Raw genomic sequence first — 25,934 nt, forward strand, 5'->3', positions numbered from 1 at the left:
CCATTATTTTTTGGCCTTGTGGTTGAGCTGCGGAGACTCTAGTGCTCTGTTGTGCTGATCCGCAATTTCCTTAAATCGCTGATCCAGTTGTCCAGACACAAGCATCATCTGCTCTCTGACCTCTTTCTCGATCAGTGCCTTCAGTCCTGATTTTGAACCTGTAAGTGAAGCAGTGAAAATAAAGCAGTTACATCATTTGGGGTGACTCAAATTCTTATTTCCGCACAGTCCTTTTATGATTTGTGATCCTACCGGGCGTGTCTCCCTCCGGTTCTGTGATCGATGCTTCCTGTGTTTGAAGGGAGCTGTCTGTCTTTGGCGCTGTTTCCCCTTCCGTTTCCTTCACATTTTCAACATCTGGTGCAAGAAAAGTATGTGGTCCAAGGTTTTCTAAAGATCAAGAATATTTTGTTCTTCTTGTAAAAAGGAATATATATTTGTTTGGTGTAAGCAGGCTGAAGTCCCTTTTGTGTGTGGGTCTTTAAAAAGGATGATAAGAAATGTACATGCCTTATCTAACTCTATCACACGCTATGTTTTGTTAGTCAGACTCTTTATGTAATTTTTCAATTGCTCTTATTCTGTCCTAATTGCATGATAAAGGTTTTGAAAACTTTCCCATTCTACCTAGATATTTTTATTCGACTAAAAACACTAATAACCTGTAATTATTACTTGGAACAGAAGACTCCTCCATGGTAGCTTCCTCCTGGTTTGGGTTTCCAGAGTAAGTTAAAGACAAATCAAGCTTTACCTAAAATAAGGATATTAGTTTATTAACCTCCTGTATTTATTTATACTGAAACACAATTAACTATAATAAAAATGAATCAATTTGTGCAGAATAACTGATTGTGATTCTTACCTGTGGAGTGAAAATATATTTGTAGAGTTTGTAGTGTCTCATGTAGCTGTTAAAGAGGTAATTTAAGATACCGGTCACCTCCTCAGAGCTGAAGAGGTTGATGCTAAATGGAGGTCGCTGCAGTGGGCATAAACAGAGAAACATTACATTCATGAAAATGTATGTATGTAAAATTAAGTTGTGAGTAAATAAAAAAGATTTGTAATTGTTTTACAGACCCTGACTGAGTGACAGAGGAGTAGCTCCTTGCAATATTTAAAACATTGCTCGATGTTGTTGAGTGGAGTTTCTGAAAAGATACACATCCTGCTTGAAGTTTAGGAACATTTTAATAATTAATTCAAACAAATAAAGCTGTAATATTTGCCCAGCAGCATGCTGTATTTTGTCTTACTTCTAAATATTGAATTGGTTATGGACTCAATATGAATATGTGCTGAAAATATACTGTGTCAGCTGTCATGTTAGTGTTAGTTGTTGAGATGATGATCATTCATGTTAAGAGTTCGCTGAATGTTCTGGTGTTCACAAAACAAGTTGACATTTGTTTTTGTGAAATGTTGTATTTTCCAAAATGTCGTTGCGATTGTGAAATATTGTTGCATTTTCGGAAATGTTGCATGTTGTTGCTCAGGGCCACCATTTGAAAGCCAGTTCCATCTCAAACCACTAACTATACAGCAGTGATAGTGACAATATCTCCAATAATACCAATAATAATGTGACTTTACTTACCTACATTAGCCTCATGGACGGACTTGATGATGGACAAAATGGCAGAAGTCTGTTCCTTTTTGAAGCTGCGCTCTCTGCAAAAAAGCACAGCCTGCACATACAACTCCAGCAAAACTCCTCTTTTCGGTTCTGAGAGGTCAACTCCAAACACACTACATAAAACACTGCCACAGAAGAGAAGAAGAAATATTTGTCAGTGCTGTGTGATTGTGTATAAATAGATAGATGTGTTGGTCATAAACAGGTGCAGAAACCTCTCAAGATCAGGAATGGATTGCGTTTTGTCAATCTCCTCCATGTCATGGTAGCTAACATCTGTCCTGAAAACACCCAGGGTATGGATTTAAGTTTTGACGTGATATTTAAGCATGCAGGGGGTAAATAGAGCAGCAAGCAATTAAAATGAATATAATCTGTATTGTTGACAGAGCTCTCACCATAGCATCACTTTAGCTTTCTGGGCCTGTGGTACCTGCATAAAAAGGCAATGTTTGTTTTACATGCATAGCATTACAAGGCAAAATTAAGACATAGTTGTATGTAGTGTAAATAATAATAATCTATATATTTTTATTATATGACTAAAAACCAAAAGAAGTTAATCGTGCAGACAGTAAAGTGAACCCAACATCTTCCTAGCTGCTCTCAATTAACCAAACTTACAGAGCATACCTTTATTCTCGTGTCCATTTTTTTTTAATTCAGCAAATTGCAGAACTGAAAAACAGAAGAGCGATTGACTTGATTTGATTCAGTCATAAAACAACACATTTGTAGAAAAAAAATACATTTTGTAGTTTTTTAAAAAAAGATACACATTATTAGCTGATGCTATTTTTCACCATGTTAAAGTTTTTGGCGAAGCCTTACCCTGACCAAAACAAGCTTCAATGTAGTAGGATCATTTCCTGTTTGACTACCTCACTGTATCCTAGCAACGTTATACCTTTTTTTTCCTTCTCCTTCCGGTTTAGCGTTGCTCCTGGAGATTAGGTACAGAATCATACAACACCCTAATAAAATAAAATAATATGCACATTTTATAGTTTATTTTAAAAACTATCAAAACAATACAAACGTAGGCCTAAATGTGTTTGAATCACTCATTTATGGTTATTTTTTTATTTAGGTTTTTATTTAGGTTAGTCTAAAACTGTCTTTTTAGGGGCATATTACACCACTACTTTCACTGATATTTTCTATGACACACAAGTCGCCTACTACAGTGACCAAACCGTAGCCATACTGTTCTGCAGATAGGGCTAGGCTATAATATTTTAGTAGCACATTAACTAGCTGCTAATAGTACTACTGCTATACTACTACAACCTTATTTACATTGTTATTTTGTTGTGTTTATTAGGCTTAGCCGAAGGTCAGAGATGACGTTCCTGTGTGTTAAGTATTTTGTTGTGCGTCACAAAACTCTCAGTACACAGGCAAGTACAACCAAATGCACCCGTGTAGTCACTAATACGGTGCGTAAATAGTGACACCACACCACAAACTGAAACAAAGACAAGCTCACACACATGTTGACAGAAGAACTAATAATAAAACAGCGAACAATGTTATTTTCTGACTAAAAACAGTCATTTTACGGCTCTCCATCGCTGCTTCAGGACAGCCGTATCCATGGCAACGACATAAACCTGTATGAGTTTCCCGCGGTTAGCCACCGTCTGCTTTTGTTTATGTTTTCTGGGACGGTTTGGTCATTTTATAGGCACTGTATGGATGTATGTCACATGTCGTGTATCAGTACAGCTCTGTGAGGCGCGTCTGGCGACACTCGGAAGCTTTGGGGCATTTTGTGGTGACTGCTGCGAGTTCCGTGTTTGGCTTTTTTCGCCGCGGTAAGCGATGCAGACTTGCTGACTCGCAGTAAATGAAGTGGCAGGAGCAGGGCATCACCTTCCTGTTTCTTTGGTCTCACGTTTCAGCGGTAACACTAGGCCCGCTGAGCATCTTCACAGTGGTGGAGAGCTGGCCTTGCCCCTCAGAGACTGCTTGTGCACAGTGACTGAGCTGTGCAGTGCGGTTTAAGAACATTATCCCCTTTTAATCCACTTTGCCTTCTGCTACAGGCAGGTGGACAGACTGTCAGATGGAAGGAGCAGGGTGGCACAATCAGACACCCGCGTCCGTATTTCACTGTTTTATTTTGGAAACATAACCATTTCTTACATTGAACTTTGATGCTGGATTCCACCTGTTGTTTTGAAGTATCCTTAATTAGGCTATCTACTCACTACATTGTCATTAGTAGTGTGTCTGCTCAAACATGGAGGACTCTGATATTCGACAACAGAAGCTGGACAACCAGGTAAAGAAACATAGATAATTAGTATTTGACGTCCTTTTACACGTGAATTATGTTCAATTAAATAAAAAAACTCACAATCAAATGTGATCAGGTAGATTTTTTAGCTGTGTTTCTTTATCAAAAACACATATGCAGGATAACCATCAAAGCTCATGCTGACAGAGTAGCAAGGACTGGAACATACTCTGTTAAAAGTGGTTAAAACTGAGCTTTGCAGAGAAATGAAGCTTTCTTGAGTCTCATGAGGTCAGAACCACCTACTGTGTGGAGCCACTGCTCGACTTAAATTCACAGACTTGTTTACACCACTCAGTATGTCAGCTCCTGGCTTATATCCAGTACAGTACTCTATGAGTATTTTATACCAGAAAGATCAGCATAATAATATCTGCACATTATCTGCAGTAGAAGTTGCTACTAATACTAATAGTAAATATAGCAACCTTATAGTGCAAAATCTTAAATAATACTAATAGTAGCAGTAGTAGTAAACAGTTACAATAATGCATGGGCTCTTGCCTTTAAAATCTTGCAGCAAGCATTCAGCTGGCAGTGGTTACAATGGTTCAAATTCTAGATAGACAATACCTATCTAGAATTTGAACCATCTCAGGTAATGTTCAAAGACCTCACCTGGTTCCTTTCTTAGTTATATAATAGAAAACAGCCTTATGTTATAAAAATGGTTAAAAATACAAACGTCTGACTGATGTATCGTACATGTTGTCCGAGATATGCTGATCTAAAACCTTTTTTGATATATAAATAAATATATTGTAAAAATCCCAGTGTAGTTTATGGAAAACAAGACAGAAGATAATAAGACGGTATTGTTAAACTGTAAAATAACCTGCCTCCATTACATATGTATCTTAAGTGTTTGATAACCACATGTCAACACAGGATAAATGCAAAAATGTTTGTTTTTGTATTAGGGCTGTCACAATATCAGATTTTCACCACACAATTATTGTGGCCTGAAGAATTTACAATAACGATACTGTTGCGATATCTATAGAAACAGCTATTGGTCAAATTAATCTTTGTTCATCATGTGTTTTGCCAAAATAGAGGCGGAGAGACAGTCTGTAACTGTAACTGTACAAAAGCGAACAAAAAGAACAATTACACCTACCATGATTTTTTCCATTTAATGTAGGTAGGCAACCACCATTAAGGTGTATTACCGCCACCTACTATGACATAGCAAGAATGTAAAGAAATGGAAATTATATTAGAGGCGTATTATTTTCACAATATTATCATATGTGTATTATTAACACAATATCAATATTTTATTCTTAAATATCAGCGTTGTCATCAGTACCAGGATATCGCAACAACTTTATGTTGTCTATATTCTATGTATAAAATAATCTTTGCCGATATATCTATATCTGTTTTTTTTTATTAACTAAAATCGGTATTGGCCCCAAAAATCTAATATCAGTCAGGATCTTCATAATACCAATGGTGGTTAGTGTTAGTTGAGTTTAGTTGTCATCAAATTCATTGAAAAAGCATTAACACCTTCAAATGTTATTAATGACCAATGTAAAAAAAAGAAAAGGCTCTGAAAGTAGAAAGATCACAAAAAAATTCACCATATGGACATTTTTTGGCAGTTTGTTGAGAGAAAAAAATAATTCAATTTATTTTACTGTGCTACTGACTATAAAGAGATAAAAAGCTCAATTGTCTGTTTATTTGCATTCGTACGTTTCTGTGAATGTTATGTTTTGATGTACATGTTTGAATTGAAAGTCCAATACTCAATTCTCCCACAGCGAACCCTTCTCATGAAAAAGCAGCAAAAGAAGAGGGCTGATTCTCAAATGGTGGTAGCCAATCGGGATGCAAAGCAAAAGCCAAAAAACCGAAAGCACAAAGCTGCGCACAGTGATGAAACACCTCTGCTGATCAGCCAATCCCTGAGCAACACCTCCCTGAGTGGTTAGTATGAGAATAATGCATTATCTTAAGTAGCAGAAAATCTAATTCCAATGTATATTCAGTTTCTCAAATAATATTAAATACAAGTTATTTTTGTTTGTTTTTCCTGGAGATCAAGTTGAACATGCCCATGATAACCCATTGGATGAGATCACACTGGGTGAAAGCGACATGACAGCAAGCTTGACATTAGATGAGATGCCTTCAGAAATGCCTCTGACACCCAAGAGAATGGACTTGGAGATTGACAAGGAGCCTGAGGTGAAGTTTGAAGTGGAGAATGATGCTCAGGTGGAGGGAAAAAAGACTAAGAAGAAAGACGCGAAGAAAGAAAAAGCCAAACGTGAGACTATGCCAGGCAGAATGTGTTATTCTAACGTGGTCTGCTGGGACTTGTTTTTATGTTTTCAAGAATAACTTTTAATAAATGATTCATTTTTCAGAGACGGAGGAGAATGGTGAAAAGGAGACAGAGAAGGAAAAAGACAAGGAGAAAAAGGAGAAAAAAACTAAGAAGAAAGACAAAGTGAAAGACTCTGAAGACCCACAGAAGACAAACAAAACAACCAAACAAGAGCGTAAAAGTAACATCAGGGTTCAGTTTATCATTAACATATCAGTACTCTCTGCATAACATTCTTTGTATGTTGTTCATATGAAAGAAAAAGAAAACATTTTCATCGACTCACACTGTTCAACGTTAAACTTTAACATTTTACCATCAATCTAGCTGTTGGTTTAAAGGGTAACTCCACTAATGTTAAACATTAAAGTGTGTTTACAGGTCTTTGGGAGTACAGAGTGTAGAGTGCAATGCCAGACCAGTGGACTGCTTTTCAAAACCTGGCGCCTACATTATCCACAATGCAATTTAGCCACTGAGTGACATCACTGGAGGCAATTTATCAGATTACATCCAGCTTCCTCTGGAGCCACAAAAAGCTTTATACTACTTTTTTCACATGTGTATTAGAACTCCCCAAGACCTGTTAACACAATTTAATGTGTACAATTGGTAGAGTTACCCTTTAAGTACTACACCCATTTACCAATAATGCTAAAAGTAACTCTCTGTGCTTTTGCAGAGAAACACTTACAGGAAGTTTCAACCCAGGAGACGGAGCCAGTGGTGGAGGTGTCAAGTCCAAAGAAAAATAAATGTGATGAAAGTGAGGATGAAGAGGAAGACGGGTCCCAGAAGCCTGTCCCTCAAACGCCTCAGAGGAAAAAACAACTTGACACATGTGAGCGATAATCTGGCCTGACACGTGTCATGATCAACAACAGTGTCAAGTTTTTGTAAATAATAATGCTGCTTGTGTCATCTCTACAGCCAGGTGCCAAATAAGTGACGACAGCAAAGACGAGGAAGTACAGGAAAAGGAGAAAAAGGGCAAAAAGACAAACAAAGAAGAGAAAACTACACCAAGTCTGGCTTCCCTTAACTCTAACTACAGGGAGGGCTCATCTTCAGGGAGTGAATCGAATGAAAGAGTGAGACATTACAAACTGGTTAATGTGTTGTCACAGAAAGCATATAAAAATGACCATCTGTGACATCATTCCAACTCTTTCTCATTTTAGACAACATCTCCGATGTCGGTGGAGGATCTTGAGAAGTTTGCTCTGCGTCCGGCTCCCAGAGATGTGACGATCCAGTGCAGGGTCACCAGAGACAGGAGAGGCATGGAGAAGGGCATTTACCCGACTTACTACCTGCACATGGAGAAGGAGGATGGCAAGAGGGTTGGGACTTGTGCAAAACAATTTGATCTAATCATTGAGCACATTGACTGTAGCTCTGATGATATGATCCTGTCACATTTATAGTTTTATCTGAGTCCTCCTAATTGTCTCTCTCTGTCTGTTTGTTTCTAATTGTGCCAACACCAAGGTGTTTCTAATGGCAGGCAGAAAACGAAAGAAGTGCAAGACATCCAACTATCTCATCTCCACTGACCCAACAAATCTGTCCAGAGACACAAACTGCTACATAGGAAAACTAAGGTATAACTCGGTTTAATTGCAACCAAACATATTGACACCTATTCTTATCCTATTATGGGCCTATAAAATAAAGTGCTGTAATTAAAGTTTTTGAATTGATTCAGAGATCACTTCCACATGTTCATGATGCAGTATTGCAAATGAAGAGACAATGAAAGCAGAGAATTCACAAGTTTAACTTACATTTGCAGTCTATTTTTCAAATTTCCTGCAAACATGACCTTTTCGTCTCCTTCCTGACAGATGATTTCATGACATACATCTGATAAGACTCTTTTGTTTCAGGTCCAATGTCCTGGGTACAAAGTTCACAGTCTATGATGGAGGCGAAAACCCAGAGAAAAAGCCTTTTGTCAAAGAGTGCGAGTCTGTGCGGCAAGAGCTGGCAGCAATTTGCTATGTGAGTCCTAATTTACCCTGTCCAGTCAGCACCCCGCAGTATATCAAGAGTTAAGAAAACTTTAATATACAACTGGCTTTCATGTTCCAGGAGACAAATGTTTTGGGATTTAAGGGTCCCAGGAAAATGACGGTGATCATACCCGGCATGTTGGAGAATGATGAAAGAGTGTCCATTCATCCGAAACATGTATGTTTAAAAAATAATAGATTTTAAATTATTTTAAAACCTCTGATGATGTAGATTAAATGTGAAATATTTCAGAAGAACTGAAATGTTGCCTTATCATAGGAACTTGAGACTCTACTGGTCCGCCATACGAACAACAACACAGACAAACTAGTCACCCTGGTGAACAAATCCCCGAGCTGGAACGAACAGACCCAGTCATACGTGCTCAACTTCCACGGACGTGTCACCCAGGCCTCCGTCAAAAACTTCCAGATCATCCACCCTGACAACGGTAAGATGTGACTGACTTACTGTCTCTGTTCTATCATCAAACACAAGGAGAATGGCTGACTTTATAATGTCTCTTTCTGCCCCCATCCGCTGATGTTTTTCCAGAGGATTACATAGTGATGCAGTTTGGCCGTGTAGCAGAGGACGTCTTCTCCATGGATTACAGTTTCCCCATGTGTGCCCTGCAAGCCTTTGCCATCACGCTGTCATCCTTTGATGGCAAACTGGCCTGTGAGTGACCCATGCTGGTGTGCCTCAAGTGCTTAATTAGATCCCTGATCTGTATAGAAACCTTAAGTTGAAACGATACCCATATGAAACGATACCGATATGACCCAAAGGGTCATTGTTCATGTTTTGTATACCGGTGCATTTCAATACTTTGTATACACCATATTTGAAAAAAAATGCCTCAGACTTAGACTTGTTTTATAGGTCCGATATTTATTATTTCACCACAGATTTTATATTGAAGTGGAAGTATTTCAATCAGTAAGTTAATTTATGGTCTCTCTTTTTATATTTGCCAGATGTGTAAAGGACTTGTGCAATAAAGATATTGAGGGCAACTGTGTAAACACTACCAGTAAGATATTAAATAATAATAGTACAAGGTTTGCATGTCTGTGAATGTTTATTTACTTTTTTAACATTTTTTTTTTTACATTATTTATTGGTTTATGGCATTGATAGAACATCCTGCAATGCAGTAACATTAAAAATCACCCCCATCCCCCAACCGTGACATCAAATATTGTATAGTGGAAAAAAAAACAAAAAAACACCAAATATACATATATTTAAAAAGAATATATATATCTAAATAATTAAAATATATACTGTATGTATGTGAATTCCCTCTGACCACATAGCGTAATTTCTCCACAGCAAGGCAGGACGCCATTTCCCGGAGAACAGAAAGATGGCACTGTACTGTGTGTACTTTTTTCTTGAATCCCGCTTTTATTGTTTCTTTCGTAAGAATTTATACAGCAACCTAAACCATAGCAAATATAATAATACATATACACAATAACATGTAAAAAAAATAATAAGCATGAATTGGAAAACAAAGCATTTTTAAAAAAGTAAAAAAGGAATATATGTACCAGATTCAGTTCCCCAACACAGGAGACATACTGTGTACAAATGGTGTGTTTAAGAAATATTTAAGACATATTTACCACTTAAAATAAATAATACAAATAAAATGAAATGAATACAAAATCAATCTGAATTAAATGTGGTATGTTTACAAAAGAGTAAGTAAAACAAAATATAAAAATAGATAGAACAACTTCAATACAAATTCAGTAAAGATTGCACCAAACTATTCAGGATACAATAACTGCTCCCACCCTGTAAACCCAAATATACACCATCTGTCTGAACCACTAGGCTTTGGCTACATGTTTTGACTCTAAGATATGTTAAGATAGTGTCAAAAATGTTTCCCACATTTCCAAGAAGACAGAGTAAAGAGGGGCAACTGTGCTGTGTGCAGGCTTGGGGAGCAAGGGAATATATGTAACAGGATTATGATTACGTATTCAGGTAACTGTATTCTGGTAAAGTTACACAAAAAAAAATACATTAGATTACAGATACATTCAACTTATTGACATTTCTTTTCTCTTGTCTTTATTTGCATATGTTCGGTATTCAAGTAGTCCAAAAGTAACAAAAAGTAATCAAGGTACATTACTCTACATTACTCTACTCCCCCGCCCAGAAGTTTCTAGAACCTTGATGTGACACTTTATCTCTCCCCGATCATCCTCTCACTTCTCCTTCATTTAGATTGCATGTTATTTCTCAGCCAAAAAGTTTTATCTATAGCTGTTTGCTATCATCGTCAGAGTCTTTATCACAAAGGAGGAAGCATTTTAGAAGTAAGAAAGTAAGAAAAAAAAACTCATATCTGATGCCACAGAGCAGCAACAAGTTGCAGATAGAGCAGTACATATCGGGCTTTTTGGTGTTGCGAAATATAAAGATTTGAAAACACTTGTCTCAAGAGAGCTTCTTTGCTGATCTGACGCACGTTCACAGTGCTTCACACGGGGGGACAGAATGTCTTCAAGATCTCTCCAAATAAAAATAGGCCTCCCTTATGCTCTGTGGTGAAGTCAGACGATCAGACATGCATAGATATTTTTGTTAGCAAAAAGAATAACCCAAATTAAACTGAAACCTGTGTGGTAATGTGCTGTTTAGTTGTTTCCTGTTCAAGTCTACATAAATTATAGAGAAAATCGCCTTCTTAACTTTTAACCTTTGCTTATACTTGCTGCAACACACAAACAGCGAAATGTACAGTATGCATGCCAGCCCAGCTGATCAAAGCTAAGCTGCCAGCTCGCCAACGATGACTTCCGCTTGATCTACGGCAGATTATTGTACTTCACGCCCTGCTGCGACCTAACACAGCAAGACACAGACACGCTACTACTGTGTAACTTAGTGTGTTTTACAGACTCTAAATCAACAAAATCAACTTAGAGGAAGACAGCTCATATCTCCTACAGAATCACCACAACACACAACTACGTTCAGCTGATCTCCTGACAACACCCAACACATTGCACAACACTTTTGTAAGTTGCACAATAATTGATATATTTCAATTTCAGGTTGCTCGTACCTGGAACTTAAGATCTTCTTTACAATAATCTTTATTTCGGTTGAAAATAATTTATATTCTATTTCAGATTACTTTGCTATATGTTTAGGACATTCTAAAATAATTCTTCGTCATGTATGAAGAAATGTCAAAAGATGATTGATGTATGATACGAACTAATGACTCAAAATATATTGACCTAAAAATAATGAGTGTGTAGAATGAGATGATTAGAAGCCGAAATCAAACATTTCTATGTGCTCAATCACATCAGGTAAGTAACCAATGTCAATAAAAATTGGTATGTTTAATGGTGTTACATTTCATGCGAATTAGGTCTATTTAAATGTGGAAAAAGGGACCAGAGCACACTGATTAACTTGCGACCTTTAATTGTAAACAGACTTTAGACTCTACTGTGACTTCTTCGGCGTAAAAATGAACGTAAGACATAAGGCAAACACATCAACTTAAAACAAATATCATTGGATATTTGGTTAAACATGGTTTCTAATGTATTTGATTATGGATCAGAGGACAGGAGCTACACAATGCACTTAACAGTACAAACAGTCCAGATGGATTTTTGGGACAAGTTTTGTGAGTGGAGCTTGAGACAGAAGTTAGAGCAGTATTGTGTGACAAGCCTTACCATTACATGTGTATATTTGGTGTCTTATCAACTTTTCAATCAATATTATCTGACCACAGTTTTGTTTTGACATGAATATCTGCCAACTTTGTGCGTATTTAGTAGGTTACCGGAAGTGAAGACACCTCAAGAACACTAAAAAATCATTTAGTTGCACCTTTAGTTAACTATGAAGAGTAAAACATTAAGAGACTCAAAAAACTTCCAGGTTTTGTACTTTAATTGGTTTTCTAAAGCAATTAAAACAGACTAACAACTGACAGTGAGAAGAATTAAACACAATTTTATGAAAAGACATACCGAAGTCGGTATGATATTGTGTTGATTTGTTGATTTGTGACGTGAGACTCAAGCCTTACCCCCTTTCACACACTTTCCATTTACAACCGCTCTCTTAAAAAAGCACATCCTCTCCCACTACTGACATGAGTGATAGCGATCAGTGTGAAAAGACTGACTGAGAGCCTCCCTCCTTCAGTCTACAGTGAAGACAGCTTTTTACAAGAGCTTCAGGACAGAATGTCTTAACTGACATTTCTCTGGGCTGAGCTGATGTCTGGACCGTCTGGTGTGATGGACTGGTGCTCTCTGCCGAGGCCAATGCTGATGCTACTGCAGCTGACCGTGTTCCTGCTTGCATCTACCAGCACATCCTTCTGTCTGCACGGAAATCCTACCACAGGTTAGGTAGCTGATCAGCCAGCATTTTTAGTTTTTTGAAATGTGATAGAAAATCACTGTCTGTCCCCAGAAAAAATTTTTAAAAATGCTCATCAATACCTTTATTTTTGGGGAAAGGTTTGTGTAACTTTCACATTATAATGGGAAATCGCTAGTTGATAGCTTATTGAAGGTGTAGAAAACATATGACAATGTGTTAATTAAGGTTTTTCATTTGACAACAAACCAATATGCATGCAGTTTTAGATGCTGGTTAGTCACTCTTAGATGTTAATGTGTTTTTTTCATTTAACAATTAAAGGATTGTTAATTATTAGGGAAAATGTGGAGGTTCGTCCGTCATAGCATTGACTATCATTGGATTGGCACAATTATCCAAAATTCATCTTGAATTCTACATTTCAACAATGTTGATTCAATGTCCAGACAAACAGAGGAATGTTCTACACATTCAGATACAAACCTCAAGAGAGCACATTGCTGGTATACTTTGATATTTGGCAAATCTATAGTAATTACAATGGCACAGAGAAATCTGGGTCACACATTCATGTCTATAAGGGCTCTCTGTCTTAACCAAGAAACAGGAAGTGAGGCCCAATGCATTAAATCTTGCCTCATTTTACCAAATAATTAAACAAAATTGGCTTTGTACGACTGATGAAACGACTGGATGACAAGTAATTTGGTTGTGATGTTTAACTGATTTGTTAAGTTAATCGTATATTCAGAAAATCTAGTTAACATGTTGATTATCCTACTGAGAGTTGTCTCAAGATTAGATAAAAACATTGGCACATTATCAGCATACAGAGATATTTTACGAAATACTTCTTCAACCTGTAGCTGTGCATAGAAGGCGTAGGGTGTCAGAAGAAGAGTACCTTGATCTTAACCCAACTGTAGCTTGAGGGTCATTAGATATGACTTTAACCCATTTCACAAAATTATTATCACAACCAAATGTATCTATTGAGTCAAAAAAACAAAACCAATTTCCATTTCGACCGTCGTTCCATTTCAACAGATGTTTCAGTCTGGCAGACCTATAAACCTGAAAGAAAAACCTACAAATACTAAAAGATAATTCACCCACAAAAGGGATCAGGTTTACATCTGTGCATAACAGCCTCTTACAAACTGACACTTTGGTAACATCTCTGTTTTGACTTCTGACAGTCTAATTAAAACATTGCCTTTTTAGTCCTTGAAGGTGTGAACCACAATCTTCACTGTTTGAACAATTATGTGTTCACCATCAACTGCTCCCTGAGCATTGCACCATCAGAAAACACCTCAGACAGCGACGGCTCCTACTGGCTCACCTTTACAGACACTTATGACCTGTGAGGCTCTTTTTTACTGGCACTTATTAATCATGAAAAACATTAAATGTATTGTTGACAGTGTGTTTCATTAGAGTTTCTCCTCTCCTCTTTGTGCAGAACGAAGTTTCAGTGTATGCTGACTAAGACCGATGGGGATTACTTCTGTTCAGCCGACAAATCAACTCCGATGCCTGGTGACAACACTTATCCAGAGACATTTTCGGATTCAGACATCTATAAAATCTCACTCTGCCACTACCGACATAATGAGTCTGAAGACTGTGAGGTGCTGGATGAAGAATATGAGATTGAGAAAAACAGTAAGGAAGACACTGGTCTGTTCTCATCACAGAGACACTGAACATATTCATATATATTCAGATAAAATACACTTCTGCCTCTTTATGTGTCCTCTCACCAGTTAAACTGAACGCACCGTGCTGCCTCACAGTGAGCCACAACGCAAGTCAATACCACTTCACCTGGATGAGTACCTATGAGGAATATGTTTTTACTGAGCTGGTTGACAGGCTGACATTTCAGCTCCGTTATTACACAAGGGGAGAAAGACAAAATGTAAGGTTCAATTATAAATGAGCATGAAGGGGGGACTCTTTCTTGGCTGGGATAAGAGAATAACACCTGTGTTGGGAAACTTTATTATTTTTATACTGATATGGACATAATGTCTGAAATTTTTTTTTAATTCATTCATTTGAGGCCTGTTTGGGGCAGTAAAATCTATTGGCAAACTGATCATGTTTAGAGGATAAAACAGAGAAACGTACAGATTGATAATATAAAGATGACTGAAATCACTTAATTGGGATTAAAGGTCCAACAGTCCCCTTTAATTTAATCAAGCCTAATCCAATATCAAATAAAACATATTTAAATTCATTCGGCCTGTATTTTTTAAATACGCCTGATTTTTTGCATTAAGATCCATGCATTATTCCCTGAGAAATTACCGAGAATGTTTTTTAAAAAAATGTTCTATTTCGTAATGTTAAAGAAAGTGAGAAAAAATTCCTTGATCCATCCATTTATCTGGATTCACCTGAAAAGTAAATCAGGTCTATTCTGGGCTGAGACCCATTCTCCATCCAAGTTTAGTAGAAATCTGTTCAGTAGTTTTTGTGTAATCCTGGTGACAAACCAACCAATCAACAAAATGATACAAAAATAATGATACTTTGAATGATCTTATAATTACTGGTGCGTTTTTTGTTTTTTTTCACACAGTTGCCATTGTGACCTAAACTGCTGTTAATAATTTATAATTTTCCTTTTTCTGTGTTTCCTCTTGTGACTGCGACTGCTCTGAGCTGCTAAGACATTTTTTAAAAATGAGAAACCACCACAGCGACTTCATCGGCAGCCACTGTGGCCGTCAGCTCAGTGTGGCAACAGTCTGTGGTTGAAACTGTGACTTTATTTGACCCATAGGTCTTTTTCCACCGCAGACATTTGGGCTCTGTCAAAGCAAGAAAAGACTTGTTTAACTAAGAACACAATGATAGCTCTGTTTCAGTCCAGTGTCCCAATGAGAGCGACCAGATGAACCTGTTACAAGGCTACAAGATTCACTTATTTATCATTTAATAACACCAGGTTATTGAGTTTGAGTCCTTTTTAGCCACATCACACAAAAAAAACATAAACTATTTAATATTTTATATTTAGGGGATAAAGGTTGCTGTTTGTCCACACTGAATGTGCCTCTAAAGCTATATTTTGACACAGGACCCCTCTTCAAAAAGATACTCAAGATAAGGTCATAATGCAGGACTTGCCTAAGTTGTCATTGTACTGAAGAACATTTCACAGGGGAAAAAATGCATGTAATCAATTGACCAAAAATCAGTTGACAGTCCATAAAGCGACAATTTCTTTCTAGTAAATTGTTAATTTAATCTTTTGCTCTTCTCAGTTTGAACAATCGTCCTGTCATATTATCGATGAACACATAAGTTAATTTGTTGATTGAGCACTAATGAGCTTCCAAATGGAATCTCCATTTTAGTTTTTAGTTTCATTACATGCTACCCTGTTTGTTTCATTCAGGTGATTCCACATGTAATTAACTCAAACAGCAAGAGTTTTTCTGTGGATGATGAAAACTTTGAGCCGGACACTGAATACGCTGCCAGAGTGCGGTCCAGTCCCAGTCAGGCTTTCTACAAGGGGCAGTGGAGTGACTGGTCCTCTGAGGTTCACTGGAAGATGGGGTCAGCTGTAACTGGCGAGTCAGGTGAGAAAGTAGATACAGCAAATAAAAAAAACAAAACATTTTTATCTACCTATCCTGAAATGTGTATTCTAACTGTATATCCTCGCAGCTCGCCCACCAAACACATTTGGTTTTGGACTGGGGAGGGTGATCATCCCCTTGTGTGTGGTGGTGACAGTTGTCTTATTTCTGTGTTATGCTCCAATTAAAAAGTAAGGTCCAACTTTTTTTTCTCCTCAGTAAACGTAATACCACAGTACAACAAATGCTAGATATTACCTTTATATTCCTCTCTTACAGATGGAGACGAAATGCCTTCATCCCGACTCCAGCACCCTATTTCAGCACCCTGTACAGTGACTGCCAGGGAGATTTTAAGGTAAGTGCAGCCTGTTAATGAAATGCTAGGGATGCACCAAATGTGAAAATCTATTAGTTATTTATTACTCCTTTTGTGCCAGGGAAACAAAGAGCTCTTCATTCTAAAAATAATAAAATAAATGTATACAAAAAATTCAAGTTAAAGGATGAGTCCACCCAAAAATGAAAATTCGGTCAACTCAACTTCATGCAGATGAAAATTTGGGTGAAGTTTGTGGTCCACAAAAGTGTAACAGAGTTCTCCAAAACAACTGGTGGGAGAGTAGATATAATGACTGAATTTTCATTTCTCAGTAAACTGTTCCTTTAACCTTTCATTATTATTTTTTTTAAGTAACTGCGTTTCCCTGTACAAATGCCATTGTACAATGAAACACAAGGTTTAAGTAAAAAAATATAAAAAGAAAAAAAAAAGAAGAAACAATTAGAATAATAAGATAACAAAAACTGATGGCATGGATGTCACACATCAGATGAACATCAGTCACTGCCATCTGTGAATGTTTAAGAATTATCTCAAGTTAATGTCCCTAAACATGACTGTGTTTACAGAGCTGGGTGGTCATACAAGAAAACACAGCAGACATGATGAAGGCAGAGGAAACGCTCCAAATCAACACGCTGACCAAGTGTGAGGTTATCGAGGAGGAAGAGTGCGAGCCCCAGTTTCACCACCACTTCATGCAGGGCAGCCCCTACAGCAACATAATCGACCCCGGCTGTGACACCTCTCTCCTGGGCATCCCGTATGCTGTCAGCACCATGGCTCCACTGTCAGCTCCAGGGAGCTCGCTCAAGAGTCTGGCCCTCAGTTCACGGCCAGGGAGCCCTGCTGAAGGAGACTCAGGTTGCTGGCTGTCCCTGGAGAGGGATCCGCTGTTTTACTGCAACGAGTACTGCACCCTGAGCGCCTTCCAGCAGAATAGTCCAGTCACAGCAGAGCGCCATGGGAGCCTGTCAAGTAAATCCTGCACGACAGAGATGATCAGAGTGGATGCTGTCACTGAAGCATAAGCTGATGTATTTGTGACAGTTTAATGTTGGGCCTACAAGTTCACTATACAGTATAATGCTTCAAAACAACACTGCCGCTGCTTGAAGCCAAAGATAATACTCTTTACTTTTGTTCCTACAGCACAATGTATTCTTTGATACTTAGAGCAACTTTATTTGTAAAACATGAATAATGTAGATAATAAATTGCATAACCTTTTGCTTGCATTAAATGTAAAAGTATTAACGAATTGTAAACAAGTTCTCAAAAAGGCTTCAAGACACTCGCCGACTGATTTTTTTTAATGACTGAACAACCTGTCTGAAATCTTAAAGACAAAGTTGAACTTTGCATATATTTTACTCATTGAATAAAGGAAATGCAAACGTTTTCTAGAAAGTTTTATTTACGCCAACACATACATGAACAAAGCACCATATAACCTTAAAGTCTGATACAGAAGTAAGCCTACCTGCCTCAGTCATCATGGCCATTTTTATTTATTCCATAGCAAACACTCTGAATAACAAAAAGACAGCCAAGGCAGCAGATTCTATCATATATTACAGCATGCTGAATAGAAAACCTGGGAAAGAGAATTAGACAGAGCCATCTAGAGACACTAGTGAGATACAACAGTATAAAAGTGCCATTCATTATACAGCAGTTGAAATACTGACAATGAAATAAGCTAATTTTACATTAAATTTATGGAAAATAAAGGGGGAAACATAAAGGAATAGAGCCTGTGAAAGAACAAAATAAAACAAAGACATTTTCTTCCTTGGACATTGATGACAGCCAGCTTGCATGGAGTTGATGAAACTGGTACCGAGCTGTGTCCCTTGCACCTCATAAGACAATTAATGTTTAAAAAGAAATGACCAGGGTGCTGAAGCACCCATCCCCTCCCAGCATTATGCGCCAAACTGGCAATTAAGAACAAAAAATGATAGGTCAAAGGAGATCGGATGGCACAGAATGTGTGGAGTTTAAATAGAAGTCTTTAAGCAAGTCCTGATGTGAGAGGAGCACATTCATTGAGAGACTGAGCGGGGAGGTGATTCTTGTTAAACCCATTCCTTCTGCCGCAGCGGAGAGTCTTCGCCCTTACGAGGGGGAGAACTTTTTGGCTTGTGCTCGAACTCTTTTTTCATATTCTGTTCTGTCTTGGCTGAAAAGGGGTAAAAAAAAAAAAAAAGAAAGAGAAGAAAGCAGTTATCATGGTGCTCTGATCACATACTCATACCAGCAACAAGAGGAAAGAGAATTAAATTGTGTTTCACCTATATGACAAAAATTTAGGAATCAAATGTCTCTTCTGTCAGATGTGCACACACACCCACAGACAGAAAAATCCAAAGATGTCCTTCTACCTTGATTTATACTTCAGGTATACGCTCTGGTGTATGTTCTAAGATTTTTACAAGTCTGTCCGATCGATCAATAATCATCCTGGTCTTACAGTCACAGGAGTTGCTTTGCCAACAGGACTGGTGGTTGGCAAAGTTAAGGAGGAAAAACTATTTCAGTCAAATAAAAATCAATTTACTTAAGTGGTTAAACTAATGATAAAATGAGACCTGCAAATTGAAGAAAATCTAAGTTAATGCCTTGTTTGGACCATATAGACTTACTTAGGCCACAGTGCAATCAAACCAGGCAACAAACTAAATCCAATTAAGAGACATGTGGACATCAGCTTTTAGTGTACCCCAACAGTACAATTACTAAGTTGAGGTTTATAGTGTTGCTTTAGGTCCAGAAACTTTAAAAGGTGACCTGCACTATAACCACCATTTAATTGGTCAGTTTGCTGAATTTATTGTTTGGCACAGAGTTGACACATTGGTGCATTAGTCAAGAGAATTAAATAATTACTCCATTCCTATGGTATAAATACAGTGCCTTAACATGTCTATGGTATTACAATGCACGCATAAGTCATGAGTTTCATCCGAGAAACAGATTTGGCATGACTCATGAGATCAATAACTGACTTCTCATTACATTCGCCTTTTTCAAAACAGATGTGTCACTTCTATCAATTTAGCATTTGAGTATCATCATTGAAAAGATGAGATCTGTTGTCACTCACCAGAAGATTGTGTAAGCCTCTGCTTGGGCTGGATCCTGGATATTTGGTTCATTTAGGAGTTCCTGGATACCTAATAAGATCTGTGAGATAAATGAAATAATGAGCCTAATTGATAAAACAATCAATTAATTTGTTTTGCATTTCCTGGCAGCTTCTATGTCAGTCACTAAAGTCCCAAGTCAGTTGGCAAAACTGAGTTAGACCCTCCCACGTGCAACCTGCTGCTGCAGATGGAGAATGTGAAGAGGAGCTGGATGTGGTTGTTTGGTTGTGTGGTGTGGGATAGGCTGAAGCTCCCCTGCTGCTGCACTGTAGGGGTGGTGAATGATAGAAAAGTCCTGGCCCAGGAACACTAGAAGTCAGTCAGAGTTGAGGGTGTTGATAGGAAGTCAGTCAGGGGGAATTAAATTTGAGAAATTGGGAAATTTTGCACAATTAAGAAATGTGCTCCCTTTTAATAGTGAACTTATTTGGTGGGAAATGCAGGTAAAAAAGCAACAATTGGCCTCACTACATCACATATAAAGATAATATACCAGCATCACCTTAAATAGGAATTCAATGTTATTACAACCCTCTGCATGCACAGTGCATTTTACAATCACATGTGCAGCCCCCTCTACTGTTAACACTACTGTAGTGTGTCTGAGCAAAGGTACTACAGGCTTACAATAAAACTTGATTATACGGTGTTGCTGGAGTTTACAAGCAGAAAGTAGTCTCAAGCAAAGTACACAGTTTATAACTTGTTGATACGTATTGCTTGTTTATACTGGCTGGCTGTTACCATGTGGAGTGTAGCTTGATTGAGCATGCTAATAGAACAGTTTTTTACTTAAACGCCTTCTATTCATTCTTGCTAATTAAACTTAAACTCAACTAAATTGTAGTTTTTTTCCTCCCATATCTATTAGAAAGGTTTTCAATTACATCCATTTTCTCTAATAGCCACCAGTTTCAATAGCAAGTTTATAGTCACTAAGTGTATATATTAATTTGGGTTTGTCTTTTATAAGATGTATTGTAATTGTCTTAAAACATTAGGGCTAAATGAAATTTATCCAGTCAATTACAGCATTCTGGTTTAATCAGAGCCTGAACAACGTCCTTGCAAGGAAGGAACCTTTGTTTTTGTAGAGATTATTAGGGCTCAACCACTGTCCTGTGCAAATGCACTATTGTAATGCAAGGAATTACTGTTCTCCAAAATAAATCACACTTTTGTGGAGCTAATGGAGTGATGGAAAACTCATTATGTCCTCTAGTGAAGATTTTGAGTTTTCAAGTTCCGTTTCACATTTTAAGAGGAAGTTGTTGTTGAGGGGCCAGGGATGATGAACACTGATGAAACCAAGCAAACACGTCAGAAGTGACGCAAACTGATATTTGATATGGGATATTTGTATGCGTGGCCCCCAGCCACTTCAGGCTTAGACCACTATGAACTGGTTAAAGGACAAATTTTAAATCATCAAAACATCTTTTCTTCTTAGTTAAAAAAACCCAAAAAACTGCAAATGCTCACATTGATGTAGCCACTAACTGATACAAAATAAGAGGTACAGTATGAAACTAAAAAAAATCCAAAGCTCTGTAATGCAAATGAGGTGTGCTTGGCAGTTCATACCTGCTTTATTGTGATGGCTGGTCTCCAGTCCTTGTCCTCCTCTAGAATAGATAGGCATACTGTGCCTGATGGATACACGTTTGGATGAAAGAGCGGAGGCTCAAATTTACCTGAAACAAACACATGAGGGCACTTAAGTTTCAGATCCATTACAAATGTCAGACAAGATGAACAAACTCCACAAATGTCACGAGGCTTTTTCACAGTGTACGCTGACTGAACTGCTTCACTAAAGGAAGCAGCTTCTGTTGCTCACACAAGCTACGGCTTAATGTTATTTTAATGTGACATTCAGACAACACAACCCCTGTTGCTGATTATTAGGAACACTGTACATCACAGTGCCCTGACATTGTGACTGACCCACGGGGTAATGTAATGACATGGTTCACACAATAGGCCAGTATTGTCACAGCAGGTATATCACCAGAGCGTGTCAGCTCTCAAGTCATTACTTGCAAATGCTATAAAATGCTGTAAAATGATGTGTGTGTGAGAGCACCTACTGGAGTTTGGGCCACTAACTAACATCCAAATTATAACTTATGAACAGCAATGAATGGATTCAATTCAAATGACGGCTTACAATGAGTGAATATCAAGCCCCCAAGGAGATGTATACAGTAGTGGGATCAGCTTCATCCACCTTGAAGTGTTTCAAAGTTATTAATAAGCCTTCAAATATTGATGGTGTGGGAAAAATCTGTGTTTGCTACTGCAGTAAGGAGGACAACACAGGTTATCCAACTGATTATAATAACCAGTGGGATGACATGTTCTGTCGTGTGCACCAGACTTCACATTCCAGACCAAGCATTTTTCTGTTATGTATACTTAAGTCCATCTACTGACTGAAAAGTTGCAGATAATTTTCTACAATCATCTGCTACAGCAAAATAACTGTGTGTAGCAATCGCAATAACAGTTGTGTTTATGCTAAACATGGGTCAGAAAACAGTAACTCACATTTTGGAGGTGAAGAAGGATAGTCATCCTTGAACAACATGCGCAGTTTGAACAGGCCGCCTTCCCACGGAGTCTGAGGAGAAACATCAGCTTCTTAATAGAAAGCCATATCATATTCACAAGTTCCCACCAAAAATGACCCTGACAATCTTGTTGACAACCGTAACAACCTTGTTGACAACCTTGATACCATAACTCAGCTGAGTGCTCTAGTTGGTATTCACTACCTATGTTAGCACCATAGGTAATGAAAGACATACTTCTAAAGTTGTGTTACATAATACAACTTCTTTAAAAACCATCTTGCACACCAAGTACAGCAATGTTAATGCCTCATAGAGCTCATTGGGTTCTAATTAGCAGTGGGTGCTATGTAAAACAGAAGATGTATTTTATGCAAATGGACTATAAACCCAACATTACCCCTTTCTTGCCAGGAATAGCACATTCCCAATTCATTAGATTCATGGTTCCATCAGGATTTTTTGTTGGTACAGCAACAAATCCCTGAAAAATTGAACAGGAGAACAAACAGTAACAGTTAGAACATCAGCCTGTACAAGAGGACTTGACACTATATCATAAAAGCTCAAATAAACCCTCTTGGTGAGAGCCAGAGCAGGTGCATCTCAGAAGACATTACTTACAAAAGGATGGTCCTTCCGCCATGCCTTGCGCTCCTGGGCAAGCCGGCTCAATGCAATGCCTGACATGATTCGGGGACTCCTGCAATGAACGCGAGTGTCAAGTCAATTACATTAAACCACGCGCAGCATCTGGTCCAACTTAGCAGTGTGGATACAAGGAGTTTGTGGAGGAGAGCACTGTCTTGAAAACTTGAACTGACGTTGTAATAATCATGCATTGTTGCAGAGCTCAAATGATTAGTCATTTATAAAGCAAAAAAGACAAGGACAAGACGATCTAAGAATGTGATAAGTATTGTTGTATCACTGTAAATAAAGCATCTTTAGGTTTCGGAATGTTGGTCAGACAAAACATACAGTTTAAAAATTTTATTTTGGGCTGTAGGGTGGATACATTTATTTATTTTCAAACACTTTATAAGCCAACTGATTAATGGGAAAAAAGTCAGATTAATAGATAACAAAAACAATGGCTGCAAAGTGGACTAAACAGTGGTACTGCAGCATGAGAGGGAGCATGCTTTCATGTTATTATAGAGAGGCATTATTTTGGCACACTTACAACACTTTCTGAGATATGGAGAGCTTTTCAGACATAAGGGGTTGATTATGTGATTCTAGTGGGAATATCATTGCTGAGAGTGACAGGTAAGCTCCTTGTCTAAAACAATAATATTAGAAAAGTTGCAATCTAACACTGTAGCTACAAAGACCAGTAAGAGTTGCTTTTGTAGACACTAAAACGAATTAATACACACGTTTTGTTATACACACGTGTATTAACAAGTCCCTCCTCTGTGGATTAAGGTGTATTGATGAGTTAAATAACCTAAATGCCATAATGTTTATATACTTACCAACCTACACATGATAGATTCTTCACTTTAACAAGCTTATCTTTTAGCAAAGTGGCAATAACCTTCGGTGTTTGCAGTCCGCGTCAGAGCTAATTAGGAGCTCTAATTAAGACCCTCCATTAGAATGTCTAATGTTCTCTATGGCAACGACGGTTAGGAATTAATGAAAACGAGGCAAATCAACAAAACAGTAGCTACGAGCACAGACTGGTAACTGCCCACGCAGTATTTACAAACTTTATAACGGTGGAGTTGCACTCTACATTATCTGGCCAGCTTAAGTTTAAGCTGTTTTAACCAGCCCTAATGTTACAGGAACGTGTCAAAAGTCTTGTTTTAATCGAAATGTCTAGTATGCTAAGGGGGCTAGCCGAGTTAACATTAGCCGGTGGTGATACATGTCTACATAAAATGCTTCTACTCTTCGGTGTCGCCTGGTGTTAAACTTAAGCGTCCCGGGATATGAAAACATTGACGTTTTATCTTTTACATGTTCGTGAAGCTCTACTGTAAACTTGCTGTCAACGAAAGGGTCCACAAACTGACTATCGAAGCTATTTGATTAGCAAGCCGAAGCTAGCCGGCTAGCTTGATAAGCTAACTCATGTGCGCCAGAATCGTGCTGTATCTTCACAGGCGCTGGCGCTGTTAGCGTCTGACACGGCCTGATGCAGCACAAAAATGCGCAATTGCACTTGATTTGGACACAATTTTGGATGAGCGAGAAGTGATCACACCTTCCTTCAAACGCTTAATAACGTCTTCTCTGGATTGACAAACAGGGATGTGAAATATTCTACAGAAATAAACCATATCATAATCCATTAAAGAATAGGGACAAAGAACGCCAGAGCTAAAAGGCGCACATTTGTGCATTACCAAACTAGCGAAAATGGCGCAAACTGAAGCGGGTAAAATTTCATAATACGTGACAAAATTGACATGTTCCTTCATAAAGGCGTGCTCCTACCTTTCAGTATGGCTGCACTGGCTCTGGTAAATAAGCGAAATGTATTAATCGTGCTCAAATCCTGTTGAACCTTGCAAAGTTTCCCTCCTGAAAAACCACCCGCTCCGACTCAAGCCAGACACAGAAACAGTGAAGCGAAACAATCATCCGAGCTTTACTTCCGGTTTTGCTGAAACACTCACAGGAAGATCCAGCCGAGTCTGATTGATGCCGCCGGGGGGCGTTCCTGTCGAGCCCACTGGTTTGATTGATTTGACACCCGCTGGATTCATTCGTCGCTCCTGGACTACAGGAACGCCCACTTTCTCTTATGATTGGCTCGTGGCGGAGAGGAACGTCCACTTTTCCTGTCTACTTTCCAATACTTTGGCCATCTAGTGGCAATATTCCTTGAAACAAATTTTCTGCAGATTTATTTCTGTGCTAAAGATTTAAAAATGTTTTAGCGTGTCATTTCAACTTCCAATGATTCAGCCAAAGTTTTTAGGTACATTTTTTCAGTGCTAGCAACATTTCTGCTGCTCACAAGCACTTTGAGTTGTTGAAGATCATCTTTGTTTTGCTGTTGTTGCCCTGTGCTGTTGTGCTGTTTGTTGTCTAAATACAACTGCTCTGAAAATAAAGGGAGCAGAGTTCTCACTTTAATAATATACTAACAGCGCATTAAATATATAGTAAGGATGATCTGCTATTTAAACCGTTTATAGCTATATGAAATACATTTTTCCCATTGCTTACATCCAAGAGCGAGATGTCCCAATCAGCCAACACAGACGGATTTCTATCTTCTCTAATATAACATCTTTGGCCAGACCAAGGACCGTTAACACAAGCGACTGCGTTGGACAAATCGCAAACCATTACGTTTATAATTGCAAAAGAGTTTAGATGAAACCTGAGATTTTGGTTGTAAAACACACATTTTCGAGCACTGTTTTATTCTTCCGTGTTTACAAAACGAATTAAAAAAATACTGTCGTCCACATTTACACAGGCAATCTTCAGGGCAACTATGCTATAGCTACATGTTGTTGAGCTAGTGACAGAAGATGTCGCTATTTATCAAAAATAGGATGTTGTCGTGACTTTTAACATTTCTTTCTTTCGCCTCTACAGATGTATGGGTGCT

The 25,934-nt window shown here is 38.1% G+C and overlaps 4 protein-coding genes across 4 annotated transcripts; 2 read left to right on the top strand and 2 right to left on the bottom strand.

Moving 5' to 3' along the window:
* Nucleotides 1-3: 3 nt before the first annotated feature.
* Nucleotides 4-2,290, bottom strand: cfap119 (cilia and flagella associated protein 119). Its single transcript, XM_073490189.1, has 8 exons — nt 2,273-2,290; nt 2,038-2,072; nt 1,855-1,920; nt 1,601-1,764; nt 1,084-1,154; nt 866-982; nt 676-754; nt 4-158 (listed from the first exon to the last, which is right to left on the bottom strand). The coding sequence occupies exons 1-8, from the start codon at nt 2,288-2,290 to the stop codon at nt 4-6; spliced, it is 705 nt and encodes a 234-aa protein (XP_073346290.1).
* A 1,594-nt stretch (nt 2,291-3,884) lies between these two features.
* On the top strand, nt 3,885-8,987 carry LOC141016021 (tubby protein). Its single transcript, XM_073490261.1, has 10 exons — nt 3,885-3,926; nt 5,714-5,879; nt 5,992-6,222; nt 7,213-7,373; nt 7,464-7,625; nt 7,774-7,886; nt 8,172-8,286; nt 8,377-8,475; nt 8,578-8,749; nt 8,854-8,987. Exons 1-10 carry the CDS (start codon nt 3,885-3,887, stop codon nt 8,985-8,987), a joined length of 1,395 nt encoding a protein of 464 aa, XP_073346362.1.
* Nucleotides 8,988-12,515: 3,528 nt separating this feature from the next.
* On the top strand, nt 12,516-18,030 carry LOC141015412 (uncharacterized). The gene is made up of 8 exons (XM_073489486.1): nt 12,516-12,705; nt 13,909-14,050; nt 14,150-14,352; nt 14,454-14,608; nt 16,100-16,286; nt 16,375-16,477; nt 16,566-16,644; nt 17,199-18,030. The coding sequence occupies exons 1-8, from the start codon at nt 12,576-12,578 to the stop codon at nt 17,658-17,660; spliced, it is 1,461 nt and encodes a 486-aa protein (XP_073345587.1). The 5' UTR covers nt 12,516-12,575; the 3' UTR covers nt 17,661-18,030.
* On the bottom strand, nt 18,029-24,951 carry ube2ib (ubiquitin-conjugating enzyme E2Ib). The gene is made up of 7 exons (XM_073489487.1): nt 24,806-24,951; nt 22,979-23,057; nt 22,755-22,838; nt 22,332-22,404; nt 21,366-21,475; nt 19,739-19,818; nt 18,029-18,814 (listed from the first exon to the last, which is right to left on the bottom strand). Exons 2-7 carry the CDS (start codon nt 23,042-23,044, stop codon nt 18,751-18,753), a joined length of 477 nt encoding a protein of 158 aa, XP_073345588.1. The 5' UTR covers nt 23,045-23,057; nt 24,806-24,951; the 3' UTR covers nt 18,029-18,750.
* Between the last annotated feature and the right edge of the window lie 983 nt (nt 24,952-25,934).

The sequence above is a fragment of the Pagrus major genome, chromosome 20 (genome assembly GCF_040436345.1).
Source record: "Pagrus major chromosome 20, Pma_NU_1.0".
Classification (NCBI taxonomy): domain Eukaryota; kingdom Metazoa; phylum Chordata; class Actinopteri; order Spariformes; family Sparidae; genus Pagrus; species Pagrus major.